Here is a 25,167-nt window from a genome sequence, read left to right on the forward strand (position 1 = left end):
CAGGGATTTCCAAAAGATTCTTCGTCAGAGCTTATTATTAGATTAGGCCTGTGTAAACGCATCTTTGTCTTCGATTGAATTTATGCCCTTCTTCCTGCAAATCAATGTATTTACGGCGAAAGTAGAGGTCACCGACCTAAAATTCCCGCTAAACACCTACACACCTCAGAAGCATCTGGAATCAGGAGGTTAAAAATCGATGAACGTCTTCTCTCACCCTGAACCAAATATCACGTTCTAATCCAGCGTCAATACCAAGAACTGACTCCTCCTCCTAATTTTAATCCGCCTAATGTTTTGACTCTCGACTCGTCGTAATGACCTTTCCAGCCTCTGTTATTATCTCAGTATAGCTTCGACAGCAGACACTGTCTCCCTCGCCATACCATAGGTTATACTTATTATACCCTTATTATGACGGAGAAAAAGGTCGCATCGTGAAAAATCTTACGTCTTTTCTTTCAACGCGAAGACGCACAGCGAGATAGGGAACGCTATAACGAGGCGAATTTCGCAGTGATTTTCTCCGCTGTACAGGCATATACCTTGAAATAGCTCGCGCGATTAATTTTCCCAGTGGGAAAAGATCGAAAGAGCGAGTGAGAAAATAAGCGAGTAAAATCACCTCTTGGATGCGGTACTTGGTGCGTATGGTTTTGCGCCGGGTGGTCGTCATGGTGATGTCGTCGTCGGTCTCGTTGATCACGGGATCGTCGTAGGTCACCTCGACCGTAGGCTCGTCGTAGACAACCTCAACGGTCGGCGCCTCTTCGGACTCCTCGTTCTTCTCCGGCACCACCGCGTCCATCACATCCATGGCTCTTCTTCTCTCTTTCCGTTACAACAACCTCAAAAGGTATGTGTGTGTGTGTGTGTGTGTGTGTGTGTGTATAAACGTCAAAGGATTTTCTCTTCTTTCCTTCTTCGTGTACAGGAACCAACAACACGTATACTCGATACACCAGTGATATAACCGCGCGCGATATCTACAGTATGTGCGACAATGAGTTATAATAATGTGTAGAAAAAAATCCGCTGACTCGCGGCGCGCAGCAGAACCGGCCCGAACCGACTGACTTGCCGAGGCAAGGCCGAGACGCCTCGTAGTCGCTTGCTTGCTTTTCGGCCGGGCGAACGCGCGTCTCTCTGCGTGCGTGTGTGCATGTGTTGGGGGGAAATCCGAAAACTAAGGAGAGAGAGAGAGAGAGAGAGAGAGAGAGAGGATGATGGTTCTCACGCGCGCCGCGCTTTTACGAAAATAGCCGGCTACGAGCTTTTTCCTCGCGAACTATATGCTGCGGCTCTGTGTGTGGCGGATAGCTATAGGTCGAGGCGCTGCTGCGAGATTTGGTGTGTATAGCTACTTTGTCGAGATGATCGAGGAGCGATTTTTTTTTTTTTCAAGGAGAGAAGATGTAGGTAATGAAGAACGGAGCTGCGAATATCGAGTACGTAAAATATAGTTTTATTAGTCTTTATAGAAAAATATTCGGTCCCTTAATTTTTAAGACCAGCGAGCTCAGCTGGCTTGTAAACGCCCTTCTCAGTCACGATGCCCGTGATGAGTTCCGCTGGGGTGACGTCGAAGGCAGGATTCCAGACGTTGATACCCTCGGCAGCGATTCTTGTGCCGTTAACGTGGGTCAACTCGTTGGCCGGCCTCTCCTCGATCTTTATTCCCTCACCCGTGGGGATACTGAAGTCGATCGTCGTGAAAGGAGCTGCCACGTAGAACGGTACGTTGTGGTGCTTGGCCAGTACAGCGATCTGCAGCGATAATTATGTATAAGTTGAACAGTTGGAGAATTATATAACGACGAGTTGTGAGTATTGAGTGTACCTGATAGGTACCGATCTTGTTAGCGGTATCTCCGTTGGCAACTACTCTGTCGGCGCCAACGACGACGGCTGATATGTTTTTGGATTTCATGAGCGCAGCGACCATGTCGTCGCATATGAGCGTGCTGGGGATCTTGTCGTGCACCAGCTCGTAGGCTGTCAATCTTGCGCCTTGGTTGTACGGTCTCGTCTCTGTGCAGTAAGCATGTTCTGAAAAGCATAAATAGAGTGAAGTTTATTAGGACTGTTTGAACGAGTATTGGAAAATAAATTTGACTTCTATTGAAATTTACCTAATTTGCCGTTGCTGTGAATAGATCGTATGACTCCCAAAGCTGTACCATACCCAGCGGTTGCTAAGCTTCCAGTGTTGCAGTGAGTGATGATCCTCAAGTTCTTCTCATTCGGGTGTGTTTTCAGAATCTCTGCTGCTCCATGATCGCCTATCGCTTTATTGTCTGCTACATCTTTTTCCAGCATTGATGTTATCTCTGAGATTATTCTGAAATTAATGTTTATTAATTAGATGTGATTATCGATGGTTTACACATGCTTATGAAACTCTCTTAGAAGTAAGCGGTCTTTTACCTTTTCTTCATGTCTTCTGGGGAAGACTCATCGTGGCTGAGATTTGTGGCTAGTCGTGTGAAGTCATCTGCCGCAAGCTTTATGTTGACAGCTGTAGGCCTGGCTGTTACCAAGTATTCCAACTTTTCTTTGACATCCTTGAGGAGAGCTTTTGTATCTTCGTAGGACTTGTGCTGGATTTCCACAGCCAAACTGAGACATCCCACGATAGCGATAGCTGGTGCACCTCGAACCTGTCAATTTCAAATACAAGTCTAAGTACTCGACAAAAGTGTTTAATTCATGAGTGTACATTTGATCACTTTTTTCAAATACATTACTATTGAATCAACAGGCAACTGCACAAAAACAAACAGACCACCTAACCTCAAAAATTCTCAACTCATTCTCTTTTTCTGTCTAAGCTTGTGTCAGTACGACGAAACAGCGGTGGAAAATCAATCGAAAATAAAAACGCACCTGCATTTTGTAAATAGCATTCCATCCATCCTCGACGCTTGTAACCTCGATGTACTTGGACTGGGCCGGCAGCAAAAGCTGATCGAGTATCTCCAGCTTGCCGCTCTTCCATTTTATCGCCTGCAGAGTCATTATTTTTGGTAATGCTGGTCTCCTCTCCTACACACTTTCACGCAGAAATGCAATTTCCTCTCTTGCGCTATCGTCATGAGATCATGCGCCGACTAGAATGTGACTGATAGTGTACTACCTGCTGTACTGCTGCTTGCGGCCGCATGCGCTACTCACATGATGAGATAGGGTGCGAAAATCTGATGAGGGGCGTATTTTATTTACCCATGTATACATGTGTTTTTTGCGCCATGACGTTTTGGCGGGAAATTCAAATTTATTCGTTATCATGGAACTACTTATAGTTTGGAAGGAGGGAGAGAGAGAGTGATAGTTAAATGATTTTCGTGCAAAGTGCGAAATTCGTCTCTTTGACGAAGATACGAGCATCCCGACTTGATTGATAAGACAGCTGTTTTTCGAGCGACTGCGGAGTGTTACGATAACTTGATACCTATATACTAATTACGAGCATAAAACTCTTTTGCCTCGGATAAAGATTGAAATAACAATCGATTATGTAAGCTCTCATTTCAAAAGTGTAAACACAGAAAAAGTGTTCATAAAAAAACAAATAATATTTTCATTTTTTGTACATCATCCCTGCTCCGATTCGCTGCCAGAATTCCGCAGTCTATGAAAAATTCAAATCGTTTGCAGTGCCGCCCCAACCTAAGAAGTAGACATCGACCCTGCCTCGCGCTTTTCAACGTGACGTTTTATACGCGACGTGCGCGCGAAATTAACGCCCAAGCACTATAGTCAGTCTAATAATTACGTATTAACAATACTATAAACCACAAACTTGCATTGGTTTTCGTAACGGCGGGAAATTTGAATTTGCAACACTCTGACAGAATAAAAAAAAGCTCTCAGAGAAAAAGCCAGTACCAATAACGCGAGACTCGGCAAAGTCAACTCGAGCCTCTCCGCAGTGAGATGCATTTCCAAAACGACAGACAGCAGCTCAGCTGATTTATAAATCATGACGTAGACATACATTCGCGGCGGCGGCGGCGGCTGTCTCCGTGTATGATCCAGGCTAAAAAGCTAATTACGACCCCGTCGCGTGTGTGTATCTCTATCTCTCTTTCTACTCCCGCACAGCAGTGAGCTTTGAGCTTTTTTGTGGGATGAGGAATCGATTCATTTCCAACAGGGACATATATTGATTTCGGTAATTTCTTTATTGACGTCGGGGGTTAAGAGCCAATCGGTTATTGGTTTCGAGGGATCGTGATGAGGATCGACTGTTTTTTTTTTGTTTTTCAATTGTAGCTAGTTTTCTTTAAAAAACAAAATTTCTCTCTACTTTGTACTCAAGATTTGAATGAAAATTCTAACGTTACTAGACTTGGCGCAGTGCGCTGCGCGCACTGTAGTAGACTATAATTTCATTAACTTATTAAATGGAATATAAATACTTGATTGATATATTTAATATTTGTTTTCTATCACGGAAATATATCAAACTTTACAATATATGATTCATTTCGCGCTCATATAAATTTCAAAATTGCCGCGGTTTCGTCGCCAACTTCCTTTTAAAATTTTAAGGTTATGTCTCGAGAATAGAATAATCTCGAGAGTAGAATGTCTCTAGAATATTATAAATACACATTATAATTTGACATGTATTATAGTATTATATTACATTTTTAATATTAGAATCAATTTTAGAAATCAAAAACAAATCAAAAAATTCTAACGATAATTTTGACGCTAGCGCACTACATGAGCCAATCATATTGACGCATTCTTGGCTTCACTTCATCCGGTCATGACTTTTTTATATAGGGATATGATATGATATTGAAGTAAGTATTCCAAAATGAAAAGAAAATGTCATACATATATGATATAAAAAATGAACTGAACGCAACGAAAGGGAAGGAAACAAGGGCCGGATCGCAATAAAAAGAGCTTGTTTACACAAATTCATAATCACTTTAATTAAATATATCTATATACAATATAGGTACATCATAGTACATTTACCGTAATAACTGTACAACATTATTTAGCGGTTTGTTTTGGTTTTTTTTCCTTTCATTAATTTATTTTTGTTTGCTATTCAATACTGCTCGCAAAAATACATCGTATATGAACGAATAGTAGAAGTGAGTGTAAGTATACGTGTGTGATGATGTGTATACGACGTGTGTATGTAAATCGTGTAAAATTTTCTAATAATAACCAGAGTTTGTTGCTTGATGCTTGTCGAACGTGAGAAAAAACGAGTTGCTTATAGCCGCGAGCTTCGCGCACGTTAAATACTATATCCGATGTGAAGAAAGAAGGTGTAAGTGTACACGCTACATTGAAAAATTCAAATGTGTTTAATTACAATTCTGCCGCGCGCGCTGACTTTTTTGCTTAAACGTTATTTTTTTTCCTTACATACTCGTAATCGCGACTTCTCACTCGCCCGCTTCTCATCTCGAGATAATTCGGATTTTTTTTTGCTATACGCGGCTGCCGTTATTTCGCGACGTACACTTCCTACTATGCTGCGAAGAGTCGCGGTGGAAGATCGGTTGCGAGAAATCGTCGTCGCGTGCGTATATATCTATATGCTATAGGATATAGGAGAAACGAAATTCGAACGAGAAAGAGGATATTATTATTTAATGTTATTGTAAAACTGACTCGGAGGCCGGGGCGATTTTTCGGTCCGGTTGTAGAGGGCGCTACGGTAACATCGCATACCGCGCGCTCCTCCTCTGGATATAATTTACTGTCTATTACATCTAATGCGGATATTTTCTCTTTGGATAATGCTTTACTTATTTATGCACAACTCTGTCTTTTTTTACGCCTTTGAAAAAATATATCGATTTTTTCCGTTGGTCACTCGAGAACAAGTACAATCACGATCGTCGCTCGCTGAAGAGAGGTTATGTAATTCGATAAGTTTTTTAGGTTATGTATCTTTCTTTCGGGTTTTCGTGCAATATTATATGTACAAGAACGACAGATTTAGCAGATATTAGGCAAAAGTGGCACTCGCGGATATTATTGGACTTTCGGAGGGTCAACAATAATCGACAGTCCCACTTTCTGAATATTTTTGTTTTCTTTTTTGTTATTTGCTTTCGTTCTATTCGTTGTGTATGAGAATCGTGTGATTCAGTTGTTTTTTCAATAGCATAGACTCATACTTCATACACAGAGCTTCGATGTCCGACTCCGAATAAGGAAAAGAATTGCATTGTTCCGTTAAGGCTCATCTCTAAGTAATTTGAAATAACTTTCATCGTATTCATATTAAGGTAACCCTGTAGAAATGCGTTCGGCCACCTTTCATTTTATATCAACTAAAAAAACCATAGCGAAGTCTCTGTACAGAAACCGATCGCGCTATTAATCACGCGACATGAAATAAACGTTGAATAACACACATGGCAATATACCAAGCGACCCTTTTTCATAAATATATAAACGACGACTTTATTACATCCAGATCCGAACCTAACCTGCAAAATGAAAAATGCGAAATAACAAACGGGAAAAAATCGTCAGTATCATATGAGAGGTGGACGACAATACTTGCTATAAGTTTTCGATTTGTCGAGTTCGCCCCGGGCTCTCGCTGGACTGGTTTCATTTGTACAAGCGCGACGCGGACGCGCGCGATTTTTTTCTTCTTCGTTTCAGAGTAGTGCAACGGGCGCTTAAGTACCATCAATAGACACGAGATTGACATTCTTGATATCGATATTTTGTTAAAAGTTTTTTTTTTATTATTAGCTTTTTTTCTGTACGAGACTACATCGAGTGTGTGTGCGGAGAACAGTTACGATGAGAAACACCTTTCGCGCTTTTGTTTTTTGCTTTTTCTTTTATCTTTGTTAATCATAGCATGTATGCATGTATACATATATCTATATAGTTTTTTTTATTTTCTTGCTTAAAACACTTAATTCGGTAGAGTCATACGCACACATACATACACGAGTTTCTGCAGCGTAGTTTCATTGATTTTATTGGTAGTTTTACATTTTTTTTATTTTGCTATTTTTGTTAACATGACACTATGACATGGTATAGAGGACTTGTAATACGATTCGCGAATCTGTGCGGTACATTGCTCTTCTTTCGTTTTCTTCTTCTTTTTGTTTTTGTCCTGATTGGAATTTCTCGCTAGTGACGAATTTCATAATACAACTATAATAATTTATCGAATTCAATTCCACCTTTGATTTAGAGATGATTCGTATATTATCTTTTATCAGTCTTTCCTTTTTCCATTTATAGTCGAAAGACTCTCTCGCAAAATTTTGAAAAAAAATTTTCGTCTAACCTAATTTTGCTTCCTTCCTTCCTCTTTGCCTAATATATAATTTTCTCTCGAATCTGCTCGGAATCGTATTGCGAGCATTGTCGGGGATATACGCGCATCCCCGGTCGTTAGTAAAAATATAAAAGTAGCAATGAAAATGCAACAACACAACGCTTTACACCAGCAGCTTACTTTATTTTTGCTTTGTGATGACTTAATCTCTTCTTCCTAGTCTTTATCGTCATTAAATAACTATATAATTTAAATATATTTATAATATATAATAAATTAATTTTAGTTTATATTTACAGATTACTATGTATAACACATCTCCACGAATGGACGTCAAAACGATCGTGTTTTTTCTTCTTTTCATTCTACGTTATATCAGAGTCAACAATGCGTTTTATTTACACTTCGGACAGCCGGTATGAGGATGGCTTCTGCCCACTTGTTTCTCTTTAAAATCCGCACATTCATCAGGCATTCGCTTAAATATTAAAAAAAAGTACACACGCGTAAGTAATCGCAGCTCGAAAGGTTTCGATGTGAGGTCGCTTTACAATTCTCATGTATCGAGTATTTTTCTTTAGGTTCAATATATCTATATTCATATTTATATATATTCAATCGTATATATATATATATATATATATATGTGTGTGTGATTTTTTTTGTAATTCTTTTAAAATTGCCACGCATAGCGGACCCGCGCAAACTCTCTTGCTCCCATGCATCGCGACGCGACTCTTTGGCGAATTGGACCGTTGCACGAAGGTTTTCTCTTGCGACTTATTTCTTCGTTCATTTTTGATAAATACATCGTGTAGGATTGTCGGCGAAATTGTCACATGCGACAAGCTGAAGACTTCAAAAGGTTCGGTTCACTTAAAGTCGTGCAACTATCGAATTCTCCTGCGATTAATTTGATTATTGAGAATACGTCCCACGCACTCGCACATTAAGCTAACGATTTTATTTTGTTGGGGAACACGATTGCGATACTTTCCGATTCATATCGGTATAAAAATTATATATACTTTACATACTTATAATGATATAATAATATCAACAAATCGATAAAAATTATAAAAAATAGCTATACTTTATGTAAGAAGGGGCTAATATAACCTTTGGTTAAAAAATTCTCTTTCGATATCGAAACAACGATACGTGTATAATATATTGATCGCGTATAACCAACTAATATTTTTCGTCCTTTTTACCCTCCTAATAGAAACAAACAAACGGGCTAAAAATCAACCGCGCGAATACGTACATTCGCGTCGCTCCTTTTTTCCCTCTTCACGGCGACAATCGTATCGCGACGCAACAAAACGGCTTTGTGCGCAATCACGACCTTTTCTCGGGTATTATAAAAAAAACAACACTAGAATCAATGTCAACGTCACCGAATCGCGCAAACAAAAAAAAGCAGCGCTACAAAAAAAATCATCGCACAATACACGTCGCGCGAGCTTTTAAACGCACGCACGTCCGTATCGATTTTGCAACTCTCTTTCTCTCGTGCGCACCGACGCCGTTTTTGCATTAAAAAGTTATTAATTCGAGTCTGATTCGATTAGCCCTACACTCGCTTTTGCGCTCATTTTTTTCGCACTTTCTCGCTCACTCGTCTCTTCATTAACCGATGTACAAAGGACTTTGTTGCAAGACTTTAGGAATGCGACGGCGGCGGCGCTGGCGGTAAAATAATTCTTCCTTTTTTTGTCTCTACGCTTTCATGTATAATGCCACACACACACACACACACACACACACACACACACACACATCGCGTTGAACTGCAAATTGAGTTTCGAGACTGAATTTGGAAGACTTTAACATATAGATATAATATCATGAAATAAAGCGTTTGGTTGTTGTGATTTGTTGTACGCGCGTTTGAATTGAAAATCGACGTCGATTAGCTTTGGATTGTCGACAAATCATACAAACATTTGCACGTGAACAATAAGAAATGGAAGTCTTGCGTATAGAAGAAGACCGGATATGATATCCTTATTACAGCAAAATCGTTAGCTATACCATACACTCGCGCACGCACGGTAAGATTAAAATTGTTTTTTTCTCTTAGGAACCCCACATTTATGAAAGCGACGACTAGACATCGCTGTATTGTGTACGTGTATAATAATTTCTTATAGCGAGCCTCGACACATACTTATTACAGTTTATGACTCTTATATGCTTTCTCCGTGTTGTTTTTTCTTTGTGTTTGCTTGTTTCGCTGTACTTACGCAAAAGTGAGAACTACCATTGGTCCAAATAGATAGTAACAAAGCTTTTACACTGGTCGTTTTTTTTCCTCTTTTCTTACTTCCAGTCACTCTCTCAGCAGTTTGTGCTTTTTTGCTTTCTTTTTCTCACACATTTGCGCGCGCTTTTTCACATATACACGGCTTTACAAATTACATCTATACAATATACGCGCGCAGACACATATACAATATAATTAAGAATATAATTATGCCGTTATGTACATGTACGCGGTTCAGTCTAAAAGTAAAAGGGTTTCTTTGATTGTGTTACAGCGTTACACGTGGAAGTCTGGTGGTTCTTTACCGACCGAGCGACGCGAGTATGTCTAACGAAATTTTTGCTTCATCATTGTGCGAGTAATGTCCCATAGCGCTCGGTCGGTAATACAGCAGTCGAATGTTCGAGGAAACTGGGTCGGCTTTCACACGCATCGAAAGAAAAAGAAAAGTCCAAGCCATCAGGGATCCAAACTTTGCTTTAACTTTGTTCGACGCGCGATCAAATTATAGCCCGGACAACACGAAGCGAAGAGCCGAGAGCGAGGAAACACTACGGAGGTTGTTTGATCCGACTACAAAGTGCCGTTCAATCTCGTCGATTAAACGCCGATTGAGTCTTAATTGCAGCTCGAATGCAAGATGGTTCACAAGGATGCGACTCTAACGCGACGTTTTATCGAGGACATTGGACAATGAAACGACAAATAAAACTACTCGCTCAGTCTCACTCGCGACGGGCCGTCCCTTGGATTACTCGCTATCGTCACGCGGAGTACAAATTATGGCACGACGAAACTTACAGCGAATTTAACGACACGAGAAAACTCTCTTTTCACGCACTCTTTGTTTGTTTGTTGGTTTGTAGTACCATCGATGTTCGGTGTTCCGAGAATCACAGCGCTCGCTTCAGTCTATGAATTAGCTACAACGTCTTTTTTTTCTCTTTTGCTCTGTTTTTTCTTCTATACCGCCGAGAGCGTTCTGAACTCCCCCCTTAACTCACTTCAGCACAATATACTACAGCTCCCGGAGCTTTCGAGTTTTCGTCTTTTTTCCGCGAAAAATTACAATTAGAGACGGACTTGCACTAAATACAGTGTTTGACGGGAAGAGAAATAAGTAAACATGTCGATCTTTACTGAACGACTCTCTGATAACGCGTAAGTTCATACTCTCTTATCATTTATTTGTATTATTATTAATTTTTTTTTTTGGTTAGGTCATCCATATTAAAGCAGCTCATACCCTCACTCACCTCCTTAACGTCGAGACTTATCACATAAAGCGTACAAACGATTACTATTATTATTATTAGTATTATTACTATAAGTTGCTATTAATTATCATTATTATTCTTAGCTATCATTAATTAATATTAGTAATCGAGTTTGGCCACGCGAGCGCGCGCGTATCAAAGGAAAACATTTAGTTATGCGCAGAAAGTGCGGATTCACACGTCGCTCTTCTCTAGCTCGCGGGGAATCCCCGGAAATTTTTCCACGGCGCGACGCACCTACTTTTGCATCAAGCGCTGCCGTCGGGATAGAACCGAACTAAAATACAATCAAAATCATCGACGCGTTCGGACCTCGAATGACTACAATGCATACAGCCAGACCCTTCACAACTGTGACGTAGTAGCTAAGATACATACATGTATGTATAACTAAGAAAACAAATGCCCCGAGAAGTTGTGAACTAAACCAACGGTTATGCACTTTTCATCTCTCGTTACAACACTTGTACGCGATTAAAATCGTCGGTTGACACAAGTGTACGTCGAAAGTTTTTTTTTCTATTCCGTGCGGTCGTCTAATTGGCTTGTCGCCCTCCGTTCACCTGTAACAGAGTCTTTTTTCATTCGTTGTGGCACCGTTTAACAACAAACAGTCAAAAACACTCATACACAGACTCCCCAGACCCGGTAACTCGATCCCGACCGTTCTTATAGCTGTGTGGCCCACCACGGGAGAAGGTTCATCATCATCATCATCATCGTCGTCAAGGTCAGCTACATGGCTAGATAGATAGATAGAGATAGACAGATAAATAGACAGAGAGTCACAGATAGACGCTAGTTGGTAATCGTGCCGTGGATCCGGCTTAGATGGCGATCTGGAGCCTACGGCGCCTTCTCCCTGGGAACCCCATGGTCTATAACGAGCCTTTGGCGAAGAGTAGCTCCCGGTGCTTGGAGCGTATGTGCGAGCGTAACGTGTCGATGCGGCTGTAGGTGGCCGGGCAGTAAGGACAGAGCGACCTCTGGGCCGTGTGTATGTGGAAGTGGTGCCATCTGTTGGTGACCTGTTTGCCGCAAGCGCGACACCTCCAGAGGGCAGGACTGCCCAGCGACACTGCGAACATCTCGTGGTAGGACAGGCCCACCGGCACGCTCGGCATCGTACCTGCAAAATGTCATGAGACACACGTTGTTGTTGCCCAATCATCTGCACATTCGGATGCATAACACGTTTGTTTATTCTTTTTTTGGGTGGTGGCGCTGGTGTCGTGTTTTGGATTGAGGTTAGGAGTTTCGTCTGTAAACGGGGATCAAATGAAAAAATAACGGCAAAAGGAATTCACGGCATTGACAGAAGCTGAAACATACGCGAAATTCCGTTATAACCCTATAGCCTCGAAATCGCCCACCCAGACGAATTCACCCATATCGCAGCCCGTCGCGTGTTAATTAACCCTTCAAAGATCCCTCTGGCACACTCGGGGTGTTTGGTCGCAGACGTCCGTACACAACAACTAGCCCCTCAACCTGCACACATGACGTCGATCATATATCACTTACTGCTATATATGTACAGCTGAACAATAGTCGGTGGCGCGTTTCCGTCGATCGACTGGAGCGCACAAGCTAGAGGAGGAATCCTTCCCTTACGCGCAAAAGGGTGTCCCCCCGTCCCTCCCTCTGTTGGACTGGCCAATTTGCCTGGCAAAGTGAAATTTTTGCTTGCAGCAGTGCGCTGAAATTGATACACGGTTGCGGCGAGGTTTCTATTTTGTCTGCTGTGTGTCCGATACACCGATTTGAGATGTTTGCCGATAACTTTTAGGAACTGACGCGAGATTGAGTGCCGCCGCTTCACGCTTTTGATACTCCTGGAGAACCGGAGTATTTCTATATATATGCCTTAGGATTTACATGAAATGTATACCACTATACAGATGCTTAACGTACAAGAGAATTATTGCTGTAGCGTAGTGAAGGACGGGAGGGTGACAAACTAGCCGGAGAATTTTCAAACTCGCACAAAGGCCCTCGTATCCGATGTGACCGCTTCATACACTTGAATATAGTACACACGCGTGGTAGAGGCGGGGGGCGATGGGTTGTTGATGGATTTTACAAGGCGGAACGGATGGGCTGGAAAGGGTGTAAAATCGATTGGCGAAGCGACAGGTCGGACAAACTCACTCACTCCATCTCTCTGTCGCTTGTAGGAACTTTCGTATAAATATACACAACGTATACACACCCTTGTAATAGAAAAACTCGGCTAGAACCCTAGGTATAGAATATCAAAATTCAGCCCAGCTCGCCGTAAAATCCACATCTTGCAATCGTCCTCCCAAAAAATAAAAACAACGAGTCGACGCTTTTCATTCCGAAAGAGCCCTCGAAACCCTGTTGCGACCTCGCGCACAGCATCCTATCCAGCACACGTACCCTCATACACACATAGGGCAGAGATAGAGAGGGCGGCGGTTGTCGCGTTGCAAAACACTCTGACAGCCTGTCGATAATCGATATCGAGCGCCATGCCGGCGCACACACAGAGTGAAAGGGTCTTCTCCCTCTCCGTCCCTCAGATTGAGAGGCGGATAGGGCGGGAGACGTTTATCGACGTCGAGTATATAGGTGGCGACAAGCCCTGACGCTCGAAATGCATCCGAGGAGAAGGTTATACCTGACTCGAGCTTTCGCGAAATATGCAGAGGATTGCGTTCTTTCAAAGAGTGTATTGACATCAGCTGATACTTTAAAGAGGGTTTATTTGGGGAGGCGATCTTTGATGAGAGAATGGTATAATCAGAGGATTATAACTAGGATCAGTGATAATTCGATCTTGAAATAAGAATCGAGTATACGTCAAGCTGGTAGAGGCGAGGAGTCCACCGCAGATTGTATTCGGTTATAGGTATACATTCCGAGGGCCGTCGCGGCGCCAGCGAGCGCTCGAAGCACGCGAGATCCATCGGACTGCATCCTTGCGACGGGACGAGTGGCATACAGAGGTCGTTGGCACGCAGATGTATAATGGTGATCGCGTGATTGAATCTTTCGTTTGCGATGTTAGCTCGACTCGTAAAAATAAGTCTGATATTAAGATGAGCAGATTCATTCCTCAAACCCCCACTGAGATAACCCTCGGCAAATTAATCCCAAAACTTGTGTTTATACCACTAGATCGACATCAAGTGCCTCTTCTCCAACCCATCCTTCATAACTCTCAAGTGTAAAACGCAAGCATCTCGTGCAAATCTTCTCGCACAGGGCTCTTCTCTCCCTCCCACCCCGTTGAGAAATAAAGTACAGAGAGAGAGAGCGAGATTCTCGCAAAAAAATCAAGGATAGAGCAGATCCTTCCTTCAGAAAATGCTGCTGTATGCGCAAACTTCCGCTACCGTCAAAGCCACGGCTGCTTTTGAAGTATTACGCGGAAAATCCCGAGCTCTTACAGCGAAACGCGTACGCAAACAAAGAAATGGCTCAACGTTTCTCGTAGCCCGACGATGTACGTGTGTGTGGAATAAAACTCTGATGCATATACATAGGCAAACTGGAAAGCTCGTGGCTGCCATATTTGCACGAATATATAGTTGGAGAGTCCCTCGCTTACACCGAACGATATCGCGATAATGACTCGAGTCCGCAAAGTTTCCGACAAAGACCAGATCTCGAAGTTGGGCGGTGTCGATCGTCGTTTCACGCGGGAGAATCGTATCTGCCGAGACTGTTTTTGCCAGAGGATGGAATTGCGACAGCGATATAACTGCGCTTCGCTTTTTTGTTTATGCTACTGAATTAATGTTCAACATATGATTGAGTGATTAAGTGGGTTGAGGTTTTCATGAAATATGTATTGCGAATGATCTACGCGTATACGGCGAAGTGAGATGAGACTGAGAAGAGAAATAAAAGCAGCAGATCCATAAACTAACATTGTTTTTATTAATGATATATTACATGTATGTAAAACTTGGTAATTTACACGCTCGCGGAGAGCTATGTATATCATCTCTCCATAATCACGAACAACGCTATAATTGGAAGAAAATATAGATAGAAACAATTTATACGACATCATTATTATTCACATTTTTTTTTTTTGTTTAAGTAAGGCAACGTATATCATGTAAGAACAAACTTAGTATCGCATCGATGTAAACCACATTTTGTATGTGTATAGTATATACATATCCCATTTCCCCCATATCGTCATTTTCCTCGATCGGTCGAAACACGTCTCGGAAACTATATTTACCACGATCCATGAGCTCCTAACAATTAAGTGTACCGCGATTTAGTTTTGCTCCCCTCGTTCGTTGAACCTATATATAGAATCTGTAGATATATCACGATTCATCGAATAGTAATGAAGCCAAGCCGCGGAAAAAAACTTTACCGACGCGGGGGAGTAACTAAGTAAGTAAGTAAGTAAGTAAGTAAGTAAGTAAGTAATATCGGGATCTCCCTTTTCTCGCTCGAAATTATAAAATAATGAGCACCTGAGATATGCGAGAATCACAACTTTTCTAATTACATTTCTTATTTACTCTTCCTCGGCTCGTTTCCGGCGTCATCCCTGGAATGTCGTAGTTATCGACCTGTTTTACCGACTGCGCTAGAGGTATCTCAACTTTTTTTAATTACAGGACTTTTCACCCTGATGCGGCCGCGGAACTTCCTTTTCCTCTTCGAGAAACGTCTTTCTGCGTAGAATCGACGAGACAGCTGGGCTAACGGAAAACGTAATCCGGAGCGACGTCGTAAACACGCGGAATCGCCGGTATTGAAATCACGTTCGCGATGGGAAATCCGTTATTCCGTTGCATCGGTATTTTTTCTTTTATCTTTTTACTGCCAACGAAAGTTTCGCGCCATAACGAGGATGTAATGGCACACGCTCGGGATCACGTTGACTCCGAGAGAATGATATTCTTTGGCATCGCTGTCTACAGCTTTTCTTCTCTTTGCTTCTCTCGCGCTTGGAGCCATTGCTTATTCCGGCGGTATACACGCTTTATCTTTTTCTTTTTTTTTCTTTGTGTTCACGAGAATGTAAAAAATACTGCGTGATTCTATATAAATGCTCGTTTTTTGCTATCGGCTCGTCGCGGCGAGATTAATTTTTGCGAAACCAAACGAAGCAATTGCGCGGATAAGAGGAATTAGTAAATACGGAATGATCGCGAGTCATGCTTTGGAATAAAGATATGTTAGAAACTAGACGCAAGCACAATGTTGTAGCGTCATTTTCGAGATTGTTAAACGGTAATTCGATTAAATACACAACGTAAGCCTATGCATGGTAAGTAATATTCACTAAGCGAAACAGTCGGATCGATTTTCGAATCGTAGATCACTTGACAATGTGTATGAGTTCAGTTTCGTTCGTTTGTACTCTCTGGCCTGATGAATTCCTTTGATTAACTGTGAAATGTCATCGTATATCAACAGCTTCGTTAATGTGAACACATCAAGCGGTAAATTATGCATTAAAAATCATGTGTATGTACAAAAGATCGAAGTGGTAGACGGTGTCCGAAGTTTCGAAATTTTTTTCAACAGATGACCCGACCCGGTATATCTACTCTTTTGTTTCATCACATTACCACGTATTAATAATTCAGCGTTCTTAAATATAGAACAATTTTTAGTAACTTTATAACAGAAAATTCACTTTCCCAGGAGCGTCGAGAAGTTCGTCCAGTCGTCGTTGGCTTGTTTGGCAGAAACAACATAACACAGAGTAGTGAGATGAGATCGACTCAATTTTTATCTTTTGAAATTAGTTAAAACTGAGTTTAAATACTATAACTAAAATTTTATAATCGTTGCCCGATACACCGACAGTGTCTAAAATTTAGAAAGGTCTTTTTCAATATAGCCGTTAACCTTAAGAGAACAAAAATCAACAACTTACATTACCAAAACGTATAACAATAAAAGTACCCTGTCCAATAGTTTGCAGAATTAGAGACAAGAATAAATATAACGCGGCATAACTCGTCTCCCGTACGAGATCACAGCTTATAAGCAAACTCGAGGACGACTAGCCGAAAGCTCCGTCAGTCTCCCGAGAGAGTCAACGACGACGATAGTCGCCATTTTGACGAACGAACGACGAATAAAATGGCGACTGTCAGTTCTCTCTCTTTCTTTCTCTCTCTCTCTTTCTCGCAGTCAGTTTTGCTGCCAATTTACTGGGCGTTCGCGTGCTTCATGCGCGTGTGCGTGAGCAGCGTGTCGCTGCGCGTGTACACGGCCGGGCAGAGCGAACAGGCGTACTTCCCGGGATAGTGCACGTAATAGTGATTGCGCACATTGGTAACGACCTTACCGCACAACGAACACCGTCTCCTCTCGTCCGTGTTACTCTGTCTCACAAATATCTGTGATATCCGCCAATTTTTCAGCTCTGCAACAACAGAAACGTTCACAGTCAGCATGGCACGACTTGATCACCTGGCTCTAGGATTTTTTTTTTGGTTGGTATTTTGGTATTTGTTTTTCACGTTGCACGCTGTGTTACAATCAACGAGCTGGCACAAGGACATTACAGTAGCGGTGAAAAGAGTTTTTTTATTCAAGATCGCGAGAGGTTTCTCTACTTTATCTGGCTTTGAAGGCGATGGGAGAGTATATTATATGCTTCCCAGTGATTTTTGAGGTTAGAAATGCGTATATGGCTTGATGTATGCGGTTTAGTTACGATCTATCTCCATGCCATCACACACGTGATCCTTGACTGAAAAAAGCACGAGAAATACCTCTGGAAAAAACATGGATGGCGAGTTCGAAATGATTACCATGTGCGAGTGCTACGGAAAAACGCGTTCTCATTCTTTTTGTTCACTTTACGCTATAGTGATAGCCCTGCAGCGATCTCTCGCCGTGCTCGTAGCCCAGAAACGGGCACATACGCCTGTATAGGAAAACAGAGAGAGCAGAAACACAAACAAAGAGTAGACCATTTATTTCAGAAAGCGAAAAAAGAAAAAATGACTTGCATTTTCAATAACTGCGCGCGCCCTCTATCTCACTCAGCTTGGCGCACATTCTCCGCTCAATGGAGTACAGCAGCGGTGGCTGTAGCGAATATATTACCGATAGAATGCACAGGCCTGAGTCATCGGTGCCGCGTCTGGTTTATTATTCGAAATTCCTGGACCGCCGATTCGAATCGCACTCGGCGGCAATAATCACGCGCGGAATTTTCGCAACGGCCCTCGCGTTTCATTAGCGGAGCGCATCTGGCCTAAAGAGCCGGATGATATTATGCGGAGATGGATTGATTCGGACGTTGCGGCTGATGGGAGATGCGTTACGAGATGATTTTTCGGCGAAGGGCTTGAATGGATCGTGGTTATATAGTTAACAATGTGCATTGTGGATCGAAATTGATGATCGATGGCATATATTCGGATTTGAATTCGACTTGATTTATCATTCGCAAACATTATTCGGTCGGTAAAACAGGTTTATCGGTAATAGGTGAGGTCGATGCTGTAATGAATGATTAAGTAATGCACACAAATAGATGTTTCGAAAAGCAATGAATACTATCCAACTTCAACTCTATTCGGCTTTTAAATTTCCCTCTGCGGTAACGCAGACGTACCTTTCATCAATGTAAAGTGTTAATAAAAAAGCTAGGACGAAATTTCACAATTTACGAGATAACCTGCGAATGAAAAATGAAAGCACAGTAAAAAGCTGAAAGAGTATAGAACACGATTTGAAGCTTCATTATCGGCTGCACTAACGACTCAAAACGATAATTCGTGCGGAAAAGACTGGCAAAAAAGCTCGCTCGCTAATAGCCGCAAGTGAACGATTACCTCCATAAAACAATTATTGATAATGGCTTCAGTGGTCTCGGACATCGTATTATTCTAGACCGGCTTTAAATTATCTCCCCAATTTCATAAGGTAAAACGCGAAGCGGATATCGCAATTAAATATTTCCTATACACACCGACGGCGAGTTATCAGACTCACGCGGTGTATAATTAAACTGTTAACTTTTTAACCCGACTCTAGCATTCGATACCTGGACCCTCACAAATTTACGAATTAATGAAAATCTCTTCTCCGACGTTCCAGAGGACGAATAAGCGTCGAATGGAAAGCGACAATTCGACCAAGTAGACTAAGCACAGCTGTACACTCGAGTGCGATTCAAATAAGGGTCGGTAATGCGCGACCCTTTGATTCTCTCTCTCTCTCTCTCTCTCTCTCTCTCTCTCTCTCTCTCTCTCTCTCTTTCAGCGAGTCGAGTGTTGCGCTGAAACGCAGCCGCGAAAGCGCTTGCTAGGAAAACATGATATATCATCCCACAAAGCGACATTCGAGCCGTGCTTACGCCGCGAACCGAATGCGAAATGATATTATGAATAACGCCAGCTTTGAACGTGCCGGAAACTAATTAAAATAGTTGTAGCTCGATATTCATATCTCCCACCAAAAGCTGTGATTAAATCTCTGAAAATCCGTACAAGATGGCTGCCCGCGACCCTTTTCTCGGTTGTACAAAAAAAAAAATTATCGACCGTCGGTCTACATACTTTTTCCGCTGCGCTCGTACGCCAAAGTTTTTCAATTAGAGAAAACTGCGCTCATTGACAAAGCTGGCCCGTAGCTGTTCGAGAAACTGTTAGTGCCGAACTGTCGCTTGTCTATGGTGACTACGCAATTGCATAGAAGATAGAAAGCCGATTTGCGTTTTTTTTTTGTTCGATTTTTATCCAAAAGCCATATTTTAGTCCACAACGCACCACCAGGTGGCGCGCATAGTTCAAAACAAACAATTCCTCGAAAACACCCCCTAATGGGAATTTAAAAATTTATCCGATACTAGATTACTATTGCCTTCCGCAAAGGCCCGATAACAATGGCAACGAAGAAAAAAAAACCCACGTCGTCGCGTGCTATCCGTCCGATCGATTTCCCTTCCTGGCAGATATATACCGGCCTATGTACACACTGTATAGATGTATACAGACGTACGCATTCACTGGCGAGACGAAAATACACACGACGGACGAACCACTTGTTGCTGCGGCGTCGGCTGCTGGCCATTTTTATTCGCCGCTAGTGATTCATGGCGCGCGCTCGGTTTGTATGTATGACGATGTACACATGTACAACTTTTTCTGCTTGTTTTGATGCATCGCGGAACATACTTTTTTTTTAGGTTAATTGAGAGGCTTGCGGGCTCTGTAGATGGCGCCACGTCGGAATGACGAATGTCTCGGTACTTCGAGCTCGCAGATGTTTAAAGAGTATAATGTGGACTGGCTTTGGTGAAAATAAAATTGATAAACAAAAAAACTTTGTGACGCAACGAAATGAAAGAGAAACATCTGGAAAAGAAAGTGAGACCACTCGGATTAACACACAATTATATGTTTAATCAAAAAATTAGTATGAAATACATTAAATGCACATGTGATTAAATTCTTGCGAAGTTGGCATCAGCTTTCGTTTTTTTTATTTATTATTTTTTTTTCTATTTACTTTCTCGACGTCGAGACTCGTAGCGTCTCTCTACTTAATCGATCAAAATAACAACGCAACTGCATACGTAGGTATTATAGATGAGGTGTAAAAAAATCTTCGAATGACGATATTATGTAGTCGGCGCAGTCACGAATCGAGAGAATAATCTTAACATCGCAATTAAGGCATGTATAAGAAGATCTTAAGTTTCGATGAGAGAATACAAATTTAATAACTGCGCTTAGGACCCCATAAAAGCGGTTAAATATACCCCCGAAAAAGTCTGTCTCCTTTATACACAGTAAAATGTACAGATGTGGAACCTCCTCCCCAGATGCTTTGCAAATTTGGAACTTTCGATTCGCTTGTTATAGAAAATAGAACACGTTACTTTCCATATTATATATGTATAACAAATACACACGCTCACCCTCTTACACACACACACACACACACGCGTGCGCGCGCGCGCAAACCTATATGTATATCCAATTCGCGTATCTTTAGCGACGTTCGCGCCGTGTCGTTTACCCTCCCGTCTATATTTATTTTTTTTCTGCCTAATAAATAATCTGAAAAATTCAATCGCTGGCGTCTAGACGCCACGTCCTAATTGATCGATACTCCAATTTTCACCATTTCAAATTTCCCGCTCGAAATAACTCCCTCGTGTATGTAATATGTACACACGCACGCGGAAAAATGGTAGTATTGCACACACACGTACGTGCAGTAAGAACAGGAAGAGCGAGAGTAGAGAGCAGCATATATAGGTATATACAAAGGCGAAAATTACTCGGTATACACATCTGATGCTTGCAAGCTCGCGGAACGCAATATCGAACCGAGAGGGCGAGGTACGAGTGAAAATGAAAAAAAAACAGAGAGAGAGAGAGAGAGAGAGAGAGAGAGAGAGAGAGAGAGAGACAGAGAGAGAGAGAGAGAGAAGTACGGGTGCGCTAGTTGACTCTCTCCCTCGCTTCCGGGCTTTTACGCTCTCCTGAGTTGAGTTGTTCCAATTTACCCTCGCGCTTTTCTGGAGGCGCTGCGGTGCTTTTTTTTATTTTTCATTAATCGCGAACTTCCTGAGTTATATCCTGTGTGAATCGAGCGGTTGGTGTACATGGCGATTAGCCTGAAGCTTTTTAGAGAAAATGTACGTGAAATTGGTGAATGTTTGAGGTCTAGCAAGTGAAAAAGTCACGATTTTGTCAGACATGTACACTGTTCTATGAACGAACACTAAAAAATTTCGACTACTTCAAGCTATCCTAGGAATGCGAAAAACAACAGGCCTCATTACGAATATTCATCATAGCAGCAGCGACTCGATTCCGTCGAGTATTTTTTTTTTTTTTATAAACAAACACACCCCACACTGTAGGATTAATTACAGTCCTCCACGTTAATCCATGCGCGTGTTTTTTCCAAGCGTATTTCTCAACGCGGAGAAAAAAGCTTTCTCTCTCTCTTTCTCTCTCTTCAAGAGCAGCAGCAGCAGCTAAGCTTTTCTCTCTCCCTTTCCCTCTAGAGCCGAACAATTCTATGCGCGCCTACTGCACACTCGACGACACTGCGCAGCAGTCGCGCTTTTTTCCGCTCTGCTTCGCAGGTATGTACACCCACTTATTCGGCTGTCTCACTCTCTCTCCCTCTAATTGATATATATATCGGGTATAAGTGTTTATACATAGTATAGTATATATTATGATGCCGAATGAAATAGGAGCCTGCGATTTTCAATATAAATTTTATTGTTTGCAAGAAAAAACATTTTGCAGGTTAATCAACAGGTAAAATACAGTATCAATTGTATTATAAAATAATAATTATATATCCGTACCTACTCCTTTTTTGTTTTATTCAAGTATGTATAATAATTGTATATCACTCTCCCTTTCGCTTGACACTTGCAACTCTTGCACACAGCTTGCCTTTCGCTCACTCTCTCTCTCTCTCTCTCTCTCTCTCTCTCTCTCTCTTTCACGAACGTTTTCATGCTCTTTCTCTCGCGCATTCTTTCTTCTCTCTTTCTCTCTATAAAGGTTTGGCATTACAGTCACAGCGTGTATAATTGCGTTTCATTAACGACAGCAACAAAGACAACCATATCACGTTTCGAAAAAAGGAGACGATTATTTATGTACCCGAAGAAAAATTAAAGGAAAAAAGAAGTGTTGTTTTTTTTTGTTTTTACTCGCGTTGGTTATACTTTTTTGCTTTCTCTCTATATCGCTTTCTTTATACACGAGCATTCGAGCGCGTGTTACGCGAGCGCGTCATCACCTTGGGTGATGGCGCCTCGTCCCGTTTACCCTCCTCCCATTCCTCCTATATTGCACGATTCATTGTTTTTTTTTTTCTTTTAAATTATGTTTTATTTAATTCTTTAAATTCATCTTCAATTTCAATAAGGTGTTAGCACCAATCTATTATATCACAATGTTCCACTCCACACCACGCAATTGTAAATATATAAATACCTATACATAATAGTAGTAGTAGTAGCAATAGTTTTTTTTTCTTGTTTAGTAATAGTAATAGTAGTAGTAGTAGCGGTAGCGGTAGTAGTAGTAGTAGTAATGTAATAGTGGTAGTAGTAGGTAATTTCTTTCATCTCCATTTACACCGTGTAAAATTCACGCGCCGAGTATTCTGTCACATCGTCATTCGCGCTCACTTGTATTCTTGTCTCTCCGCGCACGGGGTCGAGGACGGATCTTTCATTCGCGTCCAAAGCCACTAGATTTTCAAACGTGGATTCGCTTTTCCGAATTGATAATTTCGATAATCATCGCGTCAGGAAAATTAATTTTGTTTTTCATTTGAGTATTTCAAATCCACGCGGCGCAACTTCTCTGTCCTTCGAACCGGGAAACTTTATGTTGATCTTTTATGTACAATGGACCCTTAATTCGGTGTTATATAAAATAGCGTGTATTACTTTAATTTTCGGACGAGCGGGAAAAAAACAAGTACACGGCAAGTACAACAGCTGATTCATGCAGATCGTCATCTAATGACTTCAGACGTACATCGCAGCCAAAACGTAATAAAAAAATAGTAATAATAATAATAAAAATACCGCATACTGATGTATGCTGCACAACAAGAGTATAATTATATCGTAGAGATGAAATAAAGAAGATCAAGCCATTAAAACAATAAATTATAAAATATTCAGAGAAAAAACAGCAAATTACACAGAAAAAATGCTCGTTACAATCGAACGCTCGCTTACAAAATAAAAAGTACAAGACAAGCTGTCGTTTGTTTGTGTATGCGTGTAGTGTATTAAAATCCTGAAAAAAAATAATAAAAAATACGCACATGCGCCCATACGCAAAAAATCATTGTTGTTGTTGTGTTTCTCTCGTTGTTATATTTTTTTTACGTGTGTTTCAGTATAGCATACGGCAAAGCCACTCTGACGGTCGAACAAAGAAAAAAAAAATAATGTATCAACGACGATTCATAATAATCATGTATACATGCAGCGGTATAGTAATCGTAATGATAAAATACAGCGTGAAGTATAAAATAAATCTGGAGAGTAGAACAAAAGATCGAATTAAAAAAAAAAGAAACAAAATTCTTTTCGCATGGTTCGCAGCGTTGCTTCTTGTAAAAAAAAACGAGAGAGACTGTCTCCCCTGCCAGTGGTCGAGGTCAGCGTAAGCTCGGCCCGCCGTTATACAATTGTGTGTGCACAAGTACTGCTGCCCTTACAAAAACTCTCTTTCTCGCGACTACACCCATTCCCCCTCCCATCTTTCCCTCTCTCGATCACAATAGCACAATATTAATAGCAATGTATATAATTAATAATATAATAATATATAAATCGTTATATAGTATAAGTAATAATAATAATAATTTTCTTTTCTTTTTTTTAAGTAAACAAAGGGAATCGCTCAGCGATCCGACAGTGATCTCGGTCGTCCGTGTTAAAAACAAAGGGACAACGTGGATAATCTTCGTGGACTATACATAAACGCTCTGTGTACATGTGCAAGTGACAGACGTACGTTGGCTTTTCTCCTTGACGCGTCGTAAGGGCCGCAGTACGACACGAGCCGTCCGAAACTCGTCGACAAAGGAAAAGTTGAATAAAAAAAAGAATCACGTATTTGGTAAGCTGATGGAGCGATAAGCGCCTCTATACGATAATGCCTACAACAGTTGTATACCCGTTCCCCAGCTCGTTATTAGCTATTCTCGTGATATATAATATTATCGCCCATATATATAATTTCGCTTTTTTGCAGAGTAAAAAGGGTGTGTAACAAGACGAAGGTGCAGCGCGACGAGTTGAAAAATAATAATGATAAAAAGAGTCGTCGAGATGTGCCGCCGTATAATAATTTCTTTCTCTCTCGCTCCGTGATTTACATAATATATCAAATATATTCAAAGTAAAATTCGCGCGCGTGTCTCTCGGCTCTTTCTCTTACTCTCTCTCTCTCTTTCTCTCTCTCTCTCTCTCTCTCTCTCTCTCTCTCTCTCTCTCACGTGTCTGTGTTTATATGTGTCGGCTTATGTATATTTATTAAAAACGTGCTCCCACTCGTTCTCTGTTCTCTCGCATTCGCTCTCGTTATAATCCCTGCTTCTTTCGTAATATATATATATATATATATGTATGTATGTATAATATATAATGCGTACAGTATAGTTGTCGTGTAAAAATAAATAAATCCGTGCGCGTGTACACAGGCGATCCATCGCTGTACTATTATTATAATTGCTCTTCTTATATTTTCTCGTCAACCAGTAACAACAGTGTATATAAAATCATTAAAACGGTAAAACAAAATAAAATAAATTATCCAATATATATATATATATATATATATATATATATATAT

At 41.2% G+C, this 25,167-nt stretch overlaps 4 protein-coding genes and 1 long non-coding RNA gene across 15 annotated transcripts in view; 1 reads left to right on the top strand and 4 right to left on the bottom strand.

Moving 5' to 3' along the window:
• LOC100117977 (tropomodulin) overlaps positions 1–1,148 on the bottom strand; it is a 63,298-nt gene extending 62,150 nt beyond the window's left edge. For 5 of the 6 annotated variants that reach the window (XR_004226488.2, XM_031921767.2, XM_031921763.2 and 2 more), the window contains exon 1: positions 626–1,148. Coding sequence is in view for 5 of the 6 variants with exons in the window: in XM_031921767.2 (XP_031777627.1) it covers positions 626–817 (192 nt within the window). In the remaining variant the exon portion in view is untranslated. The remainder of the gene's footprint in view (positions 1–625) is intronic. The other variant, XM_031921766.2, reaches the window with a different exon arrangement.
• Positions 475–24,724, top strand: LOC103317310. Its single transcript, XR_004226489.2, has 2 exons — positions 475–856; positions 24,197–24,724. It is a non-coding gene; the product is annotated as an uncharacterized LOC103317310 (long non-coding RNA).
• LOC100114382 (methylthioribose-1-phosphate isomerase) lies at positions 1,443–3,194 on the bottom strand. The gene is made up of 5 exons (XM_001604455.6): positions 2,887–3,194; positions 2,428–2,660; positions 2,133–2,341; positions 1,841–2,049; positions 1,443–1,767 (listed from the first exon to the last, which is right to left on the bottom strand). Exons 1-5 carry the CDS (start codon positions 3,016–3,018, stop codon positions 1,498–1,500), a joined length of 1,053 nt encoding a protein of 350 aa, XP_001604505.1. The 5' UTR covers positions 3,019–3,194; the 3' UTR covers positions 1,443–1,497.
• Fru (fruitless) overlaps positions 10,303–25,167 on the bottom strand; it is a 55,766-nt gene continuing 40,901 nt past the window's right edge. For 3 of the 6 annotated variants that reach the window (NM_001164123.1, NM_001164130.1, NM_001164134.1), the window contains exon 5: positions 10,303–11,966. In NM_001164123.1, coding sequence (NP_001157595.1) covers positions 11,716–11,966 — 251 coding nt within the window. In that variant the 3' untranslated portion in view covers positions 10,303–11,715. Of the gene's footprint in view, positions 11,967–15,832; positions 17,217–25,167 lie in introns of those variants that run through there. The other 3 variants (NM_001164126.1, NM_001164129.1, NM_001164133.1) reach the window with 1 other exon arrangement.
• Nvu1-fru (Nvu1 - fruitless readthrough transcript) overlaps positions 15,833–25,167 on the bottom strand; it is a 57,213-nt gene continuing 47,878 nt past the window's right edge. The window contains exon 8 of the mRNA NM_001164121.1: positions 15,833–17,216. Coding sequence (NP_001157593.1) covers positions 16,999–17,216 — 218 coding nt within the window. The 3' untranslated portion in view covers positions 15,833–16,998. The remainder of the gene's footprint in view (positions 17,217–25,167) is intronic.

The sequence above is a fragment of the Nasonia vitripennis genome, chromosome 1, assembly GCF_009193385.2.
Source record: "Nasonia vitripennis strain AsymCx chromosome 1, Nvit_psr_1.1, whole genome shotgun sequence".
Classification (NCBI taxonomy): domain Eukaryota; kingdom Metazoa; phylum Arthropoda; class Insecta; order Hymenoptera; family Pteromalidae; genus Nasonia; species Nasonia vitripennis.

Excerpts from the sequence above, each read along its gene's own strand:
- LOC100114382 (XM_001604455.6), bottom strand. The coding sequence starts at position 3,018 with ATGACTCTGCAGGCGATAAAATGGAAGAGCGGCAAGCTGGAGATACTC. Across the intron at positions 2,661-2,886 it reads ATGCTATTTACAAAATGCAG|GTTCGAGGTGCACCAGCTAT; the intron begins GTGCGTTTTTAT and ends TGAAATTGACAG. Across the intron at positions 2,050-2,132 it reads TCACAGCAACGGCAAATTAG|AACATGCTTACTGCACAGAG; the intron begins GTAAATTTCAAT and ends TATGCTTTTCAG.